This window comes from Motacilla alba, chromosome 6 (assembly GCF_015832195.1).
Source record: "Motacilla alba alba isolate MOTALB_02 chromosome 6, Motacilla_alba_V1.0_pri, whole genome shotgun sequence".
NCBI lineage: Eukaryota > Metazoa > Chordata > Aves > Passeriformes > Motacillidae > Motacilla > Motacilla alba.
Genome location: NC_052021.1, coordinates 34,825,786 through 34,835,785, shown reverse-complemented (window position 1 = coordinate 34,835,785; position 10,000 = coordinate 34,825,786). Strand labels below are relative to the sequence as shown.

The 10,000-nt window shown below is 42.4% G+C and overlaps 1 protein-coding gene across 17 annotated transcripts in view; it reads left to right on the top strand.

Annotated features, from left to right (window-relative positions):
* EBF3 (EBF transcription factor 3) overlaps positions 1–10,000 on the top strand; it is a 131,764-nt gene that overhangs the window by 81,370 nt on the left and 40,394 nt on the right. For 10 of the 17 annotated variants that reach the window (XM_038140398.1, XM_038140397.1, XM_038140411.1 and 7 more), the window contains 2 exons: positions 4,467–4,548; positions 7,472–7,616. In XM_038140398.1, the coding sequence (XP_037996326.1) occupies positions 4,467–4,548; positions 7,472–7,616 (227 nt within the window). The remainder of the gene's footprint in view (positions 1–4,466; positions 4,549–7,471; positions 7,617–10,000) is intronic. The other 7 variants (XM_038140412.1, XM_038140403.1, XM_038140409.1 and 4 more) reach the window with 1 other exon arrangement.

Genomic DNA, 10,000 nt, shown 5'->3' with positions numbered 1-10,000 from the left:
CAAGAGTATTAAATCCTTTGTTTACTAGGCTCTGGAAAAGAGATATGCAAAGTGGTTGTCAGATATTTCTTAGGAAAAAGCCAATTAAAGGGTAATCGAGTAAAGGATGAGAATTACCATTTGACTTCAAATGTCTCCTCTTCTCCTGCTCTCTCCCTCCTCCACCCCCTAACAGCATCGTGCCCCTGTGGACAACTTCTCCTCCAAAGAACTTCAAAATCACGGATAATGATCCGAATCCCATCTTTTTTACTCATGAAAGTAGAGCAGACCTGTCATATCTTAACAATTCTGTATTTTGTAGTACAGCAAGATCTCGTCTGCAGGCTTAATTGAACAACAAAACTGTGTACCTGAAATACAGATAAAAATGAAACGGAATTATTGGAGTAAAACAAAGTGCTGTCTGCAGGGCTGGCAAGGTTCTGCGTCCTCTGTCTGGTTTGAGCTGGATGTTGGGAAGATCCTGCTGGATAAAGCGGTGGAAGCTGCCTGTCCCTGCGCGGTTCCACTGACTCCCTTATGACCTCACCTCTCTCCAGTGCAGAGTTGGGCTCAGGGTGTTGTCACCAGGACACTCAGACTCCATATCTGAAATTAAAAGAATGAAGCGTTTACTTCCTGCTGAGGTTTATTTGCATGAGTGACGCTTCGGTTTGTGGTCTGGTGGAAATACATTTTATTAATGGCGTTTCTGGGGTCTAATAGGTGGTTTTCTGCCACAAATATTCCTTTAGCCGAGCAGTATTTGAATTGGACCAAACTGAAGCCGCTGCTCGTGCTTATAGCAGCGAGGATTTTCTTGCTTAGTGTTGAAATTTAAGTACAAAAGTCTTTCTGGTCTATTTGCTACAACACCTCCTCTCACAGAGGTTAAGAAGAGGTGAACAGGATGAAAAAGCACTTGCAGGGTTTAAAAAATCTTCTATGGAAAAAAAACATCTTTCATTTCACAAAAAAAAAGTCTCCTGTAGGTTGTTATGTGCATAAGGTGGAGGCTTAAGAGCAGCCACATTTGCAGATGAACTGCTTTTCCTCGCTTCTCCGAGACATGACATTTGTTCAGAAGATTAGCCAGGTTGTAATGTGTAGCATAATTGCACTGTGCGGATGTCCCAGAAGTGAAAACCTAATTGCTTGACAGGCCTATAACTTTGTGGTACTGCTCTCACCTTGTTAGGTCCTTTTCTGATGCGGTTCAAATGCAGGCTGGCCGCAGGTGTGCCTAATTTACCTCGCAACAGAACGTGTTGGGTTTAATTGCACAGTGGTTGTTAGGAAAAATTGGTGGGTGGAATATCAAGTGACTCACTGTATGTGGATGGCAGATGGGCGGCGAGAGGCATCAGAGCTAAGTGTATAGGTGAGGTGAGTTAATAAAAGATGTAAATTTTAGCTTAAAATAGTGGAGTCTTGCGGAAGGTAATACATTTTAATTAAGAGTGTAGCAGGCCCCGTTCTAGCAGTGGGAAAAAATCAGAGCAAGGGGACATGGCAAACAGTGCATTTTTCTCCCTATCAGTATTTTAGGAGCAGCTTAGCCTGCTTGGGAAGGCTGGTTTGCAAGGCTGTATTTATTAAAGAAAGCTAAAATTTCTGCTTGTAATACAAAATACAACAGGAAGAGCCAAACCTATGAAGGCTTGAATTCTCATTCTTGTCTTAAAGCTTGAGATGAGACCAAGCAGAGCTCTGCTCCAGGTCCTTGCTTCTTGCTCTGCCACAGAGACCTCGTGGTTGGGGTGGGAGGGATGGGTTTGCAGTGCCCACAGTCCTTGGTGGTCAGCTGAGAGCAGCCACCAAGTCAATCATCTCCTCCTGGCACGGAGGAACACCCTGCCTGGGAATGTGGTTTTTAGCTTATGCTGTCTTCCTCTGAAAAGCTTGTCCTGATGCCACCTGTGCTCCGTGGACTCTGAAAGCACAGAGTAAAGAAATAAAATATCTCAGCATCAAGGAATGTAGTGGAGCTGAAATGAGAGTGCTGCTTGTGCTCACTCCAGCCTGGCATCAATATTTAGCCCGGTGCTCAGAGCCATCCTAATAAACTTGATGATGTCTAATTTCACCAAGAGTAGGTCCTTTTCACCAAATAATGGAACAAATACCGGTTCCAGTTGATGTTTAGTGAAAGGGTGCTTAATGGCCCTTTTTCTTTGACAGGATGTGAGCTCTCTGTGTAGAAACAATTCATCATGAATGCTTCACGCTAAAAACAATCCACGAGGAGCAATACTTAGCATTCCTAGTGCACAATTCATTGGAGAATTTCCGAGCAATTTACAAACATTAGCTCAATAAGCCTCACAACACCCATTTGAGATCAGGAAAAAAAAAAAAAAGAAGATAAGATACTGCTCTTCAGCCTGGATGTGGCACTAAGGAGCCGTAAAGCTGGAGGCTCAGAACTGGGTGGCTCTGTGTGGAGCTGGGCATCAGCTGGGCCCTGCACAGACTCACAGTCTGAGTGGTGGAAACTGTGCAAAACAAAACAGAGGTCTGACAGAAAGGATGTTACCTTTGGATTAATAGAATCATGGAAAGGTTTGGCTTGGAAGGGACCTCAAAGATCATCCAGCTCCAACGCCCCTGCAATGGGCAGGGAACCTGGCCTACAATCAAATGATCTGGAGAGAATAAGTATCTCAAATAACAACTACAAAAAACCCAAAAAAACTAATCCAAAACACCGAAAAAATTCCAAAACATGGCAGATAAAATTAGGGGGAACTTATGGCTTACATGGAGGCAATTTCATGGAGTTGCTGATAATATCCCTGCAACAGCATCCAGAAAACCTGAGCATCCGAGCTAGGAGATCATGTCATCCACCACAGATCTTTTTCAGCTCGACAGCTGAAACCCCTTTACAGGTTTTGGGATAGGAAGTTTTAAAGAAATGTGCATTCAGCTGAACTGTCAGCATCGATTCATTTATGCAGTTTCAGTAAACCTGCTTGTTTCCCTGCTTGCCTCTCTGATACAAGAGATTGCTCCTTCAGCATTCGTGTCCTGGGGTAACATCAGGGTGCTGCTCAAGGTTTAATGGAGAAGGAAGAGCTGGGATTGAAAGTTTTTGATTAGGGGATGCTCCCATTATGCTCCTGTATGACCCTCAAAGCTTTGTAGGATGTGGTGCAACCACTGTTGTTCTTTCTGCTGGCCATGGCTGGGCCTTGTTGGGTGCTAAAGGAGGAAAGATGTTCCTGTCTTGCCTCCTGCCAGGAATGCTCTTGGCACATGGAAACGTCTGTGAGGTGTGTGCAGCAAGAATAGTCCCAATTGCTTATGAAGACTGACATGAGTGAATAAATCAAAGTTGTTCATATTCTGAACGAGAAATCTCTGGCTGACCTCGCTGTCCAGCATGCACAAAGCTGGGCAGCAACTTTGAGCTGCTGGACTGGAGCCTCTGAGGAACTCTGGCTGAGGAGAAAATCCTGAGCTTTGCTTGTCATTAGCGGTCGGTCGTTAGCCAGAAAACCTAATTAAGACATAGTTTTATTATGAAAGATGAAAACATGAGTGCATAAGTAAAAAAGATGATGTCAGGCTGCGAATGTCCTCCTGAGGATCTCGCGGCTTGCTTCACCTGCAGGGTGGAGGCTTCCCAGATCAGCTCGTTCCTGCGGTGCAGGAGGGCGGCAGAAAGGAGTTTCCATCTTCCCAAGCTTCCCCTTTCCCTCTAAGTGCTTGCCGTGCTCCCCTGAGGCAGCGTTGCTGCAAAAACGGTTTATGGGGAGATGCCTGGATGATAAGGGTTAGTCCTAAATAATTGCTGGTTGCCGCTCAGCAGAAATAAGCTGGATTTCGATCCCTGGGTAGAGCGACTCCTCACAGCTGAAGGCTGGCAAAGGTTGAAGAGGTCGTAAGACAGGGCCTAATTTGCCATGTTCCTTCCCTTTCAAAAACAATGAGGGAGCCGGGGCCTTGCCGGTGGGCAGATCCTGCCTGGATCTCCCTGGAGTCAGCAGGAGTTGGATCGAGTCCCTTTGAATAGCTCGAGTTTCCAAACCGGAGGCAAAGCCAAGTGTTTTTCAGAAGATTGATCATTACCTTTGGAATTTTTCGACGTAGAGGTCATTACTGCTAATATAAGTTGTGAAAAAATGAAAAGTATTAAAAAAATAGAGACAAATTCTCATCTGGTGTAAGTCATTGCCTTTGAAGTCAATGAGTCATTGAAATCAACTTTCCCACACCGAGCTAAGGATATGGCCTGGAGTCAATACATTTGTAGTTGTTGAAAAATTAAAAATATAAATTTGCCTTTCCTTGGCAATAATGTTCTGTTTATGACAGAGATCTTATGCTTTAAAATAAGTTCATTAACGAATGGGAAAGTAATATTTCACTACCAGTATTCTTTTGGGTATAACTATTTATGATTAGATTTTATTAAACTTCTAAAAAATTGGATTTACATTTTGATGAATCTAATAGATTTCAATTTTGTATTTTTATAGATTCTTTCTAAAGTTTTTCCTCAAGTGCAATCAGAACTGTTTGAAGAATGCAGGCAACCCACGAGACATGCGAAGATTCCAGGTACAGATCCCTCTAAATGCATAAATGATGTATGCAAGACTTGATCCCATCTTCATCTTGAACTTATGGAAAAACACAGTCAGTGCTTCCACTCAGTGTTGTTCCAGTGCTTAAAAAAAATGCTGCCAGTATTTTACATTGCTCCCATTAATTTAAGTGCTGGTTCTGAAGTTCTGCAGGGGGCTGTAATGGATCAATGTTGGAGCAAGTGGATCTTCCCTTAGGAATTATTTCCCTAATTTTCTTTTCTACTATCACCTTGTGTTGTAGTGCTCTCTTTGCTCAGACCTGCAGAGGTTTTACATAGACCGGATAGTTTGATCTTACTTTAAGAACACAACTTTGGAGCACAGGGAAGTTTGCAACTCACACTTCTCTGGTTCGCAACTTGTAGATCCATCAGCGGAGGCCCGACCCACAGATTTTTGTTTCAACTGTGTTAGAAAATGTTTAATACTTCACTTTCTCCTTACAGCTTTTGAGATATCCTGTGGTGAATCATAGCACTACAGAGAGGCAGCTGACGGGATGGACAAATGATTTCCTCTGTATCTGGGGTCATTCGAAAGGCTCGTTAGGAAATAACTGCCTTTTTTTTCTTTTCAAAATATTTCACAATGATTCATATTTGAATCCAGCAATGAAGTAGTATTGAGATGTTCAGGACTTTCTCAGTTTGGAGAAGAATTACTTGTGGTTAAACTTGATAGCAAAACATGTGACATCTGTTTTCATGCACAGCCAACCAACCGGGGAAGCCAGCACCCTCGAGCCAGCCAACAGAAAAGATCTGTAGCTGGAAAAAAAAAAATTCCTTCAAAACAATCGAGCCAGGCTTCCATTTTTCATGCATCTCAGCTTCACGTGGCATCGGTGGTATTGATCCATCTGAACAGAACAGAAGGTCAAACCTGGAATGAGTGGAAATGTCCTCTTTGTCTCACTGATGACTAAATGAAGCATCAGTCACGAGTGATCTTGTGGTCAACAATGGAGCCAGTAGGCACTAGAAAGACTTTCCTGGGTCTCTTTAGCTAATCTCCCTGCCTCTCAGAAGGTTTAACTGGACTTAACAGGATGTCAGATCTTGAACAGTATTTTTACCTGGTTTCCCTGCCTCAGCACCTTTGTGGAGGTGCACTGCAGGAGTGAGGCGATATAACAAAGCATAGCATGTCGACTTTCTTTTGCTGAACTACAGTATTTTCCCTTGGTGGCTGACCTATATAGACATGACAGAACAAAAATAGTTGTCATTTTCATATACACCTTGCTCTGTCTCTTTAATACACCGTGTTCTAGGAACCAAACCCAGAAATCCTGGCTGGAAATCACGCTTGCATGTTTTGCAGTATTTCTGGAAGTCTGGGAATCTCATTAAGAGTGAAAGAGGATAGCCCAGTGGCCTGGCAGCAGCTCTGCGGCCGAGCTGAGCGTGCAACCTCAGCACTCTCTGTGGTGGATGTTGACAAGAAGGAAGGTGTCCACTTCTGGGAGGAGAGAGCTGGGGAAGCAGAACAGCCTGGCGGAGAACTGCCCTCGGGCTCTTCTAAAGGGTACCGCAGATGGCTGTCTCCAAGGAGGCAGGATACACAGAAAAGGTGCTGTGATAGCTGAGAGCTAATTATGGCTTGTGAATAAGAAACAGGATCAGAGGTGATCCAAAACATAGAAGCAGGCAAGAATTTTCTTCTGATGCCTTGGACCAGCTCTGTGTGGAGGAGGCTCTCTGCTCCCCTTCCATTTGTGTTCCTTAACTGTTTTGGTTTAGAAGCTGGTGGGACAACCCTTCAATCATCTTTGTTATAACCAAAATTTAGATAAATTGAAGGTGGACACTAATATTTGTCCTGCCTTTGTCTGCCCTCACCAGCTGTGTTGATAAGGTCTGACTTAGGCAGTGACTTTATGGACTCTACTCATCCCAAAGGAAAATCTGCAGCGGCCGCTTCCTTTAGACAACCTGGAACCACAGCGAAGGGCCCACGCTGGAGTATGTAAATAAGATGTAAATGTCAGTCTGGGATAGCAGTGATCCACCTACGAAGCCGTGCTCCACACGAACCCCGCGGTTTCCTGCTGGCTGGTGCTCCCGGAAGGAGTCCCACAGCTCCGCTGCGGAGGTGTTGGCATCGGGAAGGTTGTGCCTTTTGCATATGTTCCTTTGCCATTTTCGACTGAGAAGCAGCTGGAAGCCAAAGGAGGCCCTATCCATCATCTCTTCTATGGCCGGACTCTGAACCTGGACACAAGAATAGGAGCCTTTCACTCAAAAATAAAGGAGGAAATTCCATTGACATACCAGGGTCAATCACCATCCAAATGAACTTGAGAAGGGATACTTTTCATGGATTGAAAACACTTTCACTATTCATATTCAACTCGGCCTTTTCAGATGCAAAAAAGTTCATTATCAGACATTAAATGTAATTGTAAAACTGACCTGGAGATCATTTACTGAAGAAAAAAATGGGGAGTTACGACAGTTCTTGATTTATTAAGCTTTTTTTATTTGGAATCCTCACAACCCTTCATTTGAAGACAGTCTCAAGTGAACAAATTTTAATTAGATAAACTATCTAATCAATATATCAACAGATCAATCAAAACAGCAGCTTTTAAAATGAGTGGCTAGAGGGGTGTTTCTGAAACTAATGGCTAGAAGAATATTTCCCTGAATTGAATTCATTTGTTAGCATAATAGGAGATTAAACTCTAATTAGTGTAGCAGGTTCTGAAGAGAAACAATTGTGAGTTAAAAATCACCAGTGGTCCCCACGTAAACAAAGATGTATTCAGAGATGTCATTCACTCGGTTTAAATAGGAACAGAAAAGTAACAGGATGCTGTTTTGTCTTACGAGACCTGATTCGGGGAAAATCTGCAGGATTTCTGAAATGTGGGGTTTTGTTTTCTCTTCCAGGTTGTTGTATCAACAACAGTCAATGTGGATGGCCACGTGCTGGCTGTCTCAGACAACATGTTTGTACACAACAATTCCAAACACGGGAGGCGGGCTCGCCGCCTTGACCCCTCAGAAGGTACGGCCCCTTCTTATCTGGAAAATGGTAGGCACACATTTACATGTCCTTTTTTTTTTATTTGCAATGCTTTTTTTTTATTTTATTATTTCCCTTTTTTTTTGTTTTATTTTCACCATACTTTATGTTGAGACACCACTACATTTACTTTTACATCATTTCTTCTCTCATCCATCAAAACACCCATTAAAAAAAGTGCATTAGTATTTCTCAGCCCTTGTCAACTACAACACGGACGCTTCTGAATCAGCTTCTGACTTCTTTCTTTATTTAATACTTACAGTTTTGCAGTCACAACCAATTTTTCATCTTTTCCTATTTTATTTCTTCTCTTTTTTTTTTCCTTTTTTTTTTTATTTCAATCTTGTTTTCCTTGCAGCTTTTTCTTGCTCTTTAATTTGACTTGATTTTATTTTGGCTTGTCATATTCCTTGATCCAGAGGTACAGTCTCAGGTTATGTATGCAAGTTTAAGTGGATGGTAAAAACATGACCGAATCCGTAAAGAATTTACTGTGAGGTCAATTTCCTGTGCCTGGGCCTTACTGCAGATTACGGCAGGAGGGGGTTTGGATGAGAAAAACAGCATAAAATGTTTTTCTTCAGCCTGACTCAATGTGATTGACTTCTTGCCTGAACTGCTAAAAGAAGATAGGCTGAGATGAAGAGGAGAATGGAAAGTGTCTCTGAAAATCCAGAATTGTGAAATCCTATATTTTTGGAGCCCATCAGCCCCTGAATCAGTCACACACAATTGCAGCTGCGCCTGGACATGTGCACACGTGTATTTGTTGTCCTGCAAAGCCCAAAACAGTCATTTGGATTTAAATATCACTTCGTTTGGACTATAAATTATACCAGTGTAGGGATGCAAACCAGCTCTCAAGGAACCCCTGTTTAATAAAATTAGGATAAGATAGGATAGGATAGGATAGGATAGGATAGGATAGGATAGGATAGGATAGGATAGGATAAAATTAGGATAGGATAGGATAGGATAGGATAGGATAGGATAGGATAGGATAGGATAGGATAGGATAGGATAGGATAAAATTAGGATAGGATAGGATAAAAATAGGCTAGGCTAGGCTAGGCTAGGCTAGGCCAGGATAGAATAGAATAGAATAGAATAGAATAGAATAGAATAGAATAGAATAGAATAGAATAGAATAGAATAGAATATTTTCAGTTAGAAGGATCATCCAGTCTAACTTCCTGAAGACTTTAGTGTTGCCCAAAATTTAAACACACATTGAAATACATTTAATTTTAATGCATCTTGAGTTCTGGAAGAGTTCGCCTCTCAAACCTGCTATGACCTGACGTGCTGGGCCACGCACACCAGCTTCCACGGGACTCCTCTTGCGAGTTGTTACTAACACACTGACAGGATCATGGCTTTTTATACTAATAAAATTAATTAAAGTGATAACAATACTAAGCTGCTAATGCAATCACTGTCTTTTTACGTTTCAAATAGTATTTACCAACGGGCAGGGAGGGGAATGAATGAGGCGAGCACCAACTATCAGAAGGAAACGCGATCTAGACATCAAAAAACGGAAAGCCGTTTACAAATCTGCCGCGGTCCGCACACACACACAACCCTAATTTGTTTTTCTGCATTAATAACTAAGGTATAAGAGACCAAAAATATAATAATTAAAGGTCGCCCTGAGCACCAGAGTCATTATGGTCTATGACGTATTGTTTATCTCTTTCATATGCGCGGAAAGTAGGTGTGTGTTTTGCCTAGCAACCGTCACTAATGAGGTTCACAATTAAGAAGGCTGAATCCTCTCCCCTCGTCCTCTCCTTCCCCAGAGAGCCAGAACTAGCAACATTATAGGTTCAAGTAAGCATGCTCAGCCCTGTGGTGTTAGGTTTTAGTCTAGGTCCAAATTCAGCCTCTTCTAATGAGCTATTATGATCTTAGCAAAATGCGAGTATTTATTTTTGTAAGCTGCATGAAAAGAATTTGACTCTGAGCAGCAAATATCGCTTAGAAAAATAAAGGCCACTTTTCCATGCTGCAGAAAATCTACATAAATGTCACTTACCAACAGCTCCTTTTCTTGGCGATACGGTAATTGATTTGCTTTCTTTAAATGTTAAAAAACACAGTGCCAAATCCTCTTTGCCTAACATCCCATAAATGCTCAGTCGAGTAAGCTGCACCGTTGCAAATGAATGTGAAAATCTGAACGGCTGCTCCTTAAAGTCCTACTTTTAATAACAATGATGGTAACGAACAACTCAGAGTAAATAAACGCTGCTGGAACCGGGCGGCGGAGAATCCCGAGGCCCTTGAATGGAGGAGGGAATGGCAGGGCCACAGTTCCACACACTCTGGAAGTTGGTGGGGTTGAGGAGATCTCAGGGTCCTCATGAGCAGGGCCATGCTAAGGAAAT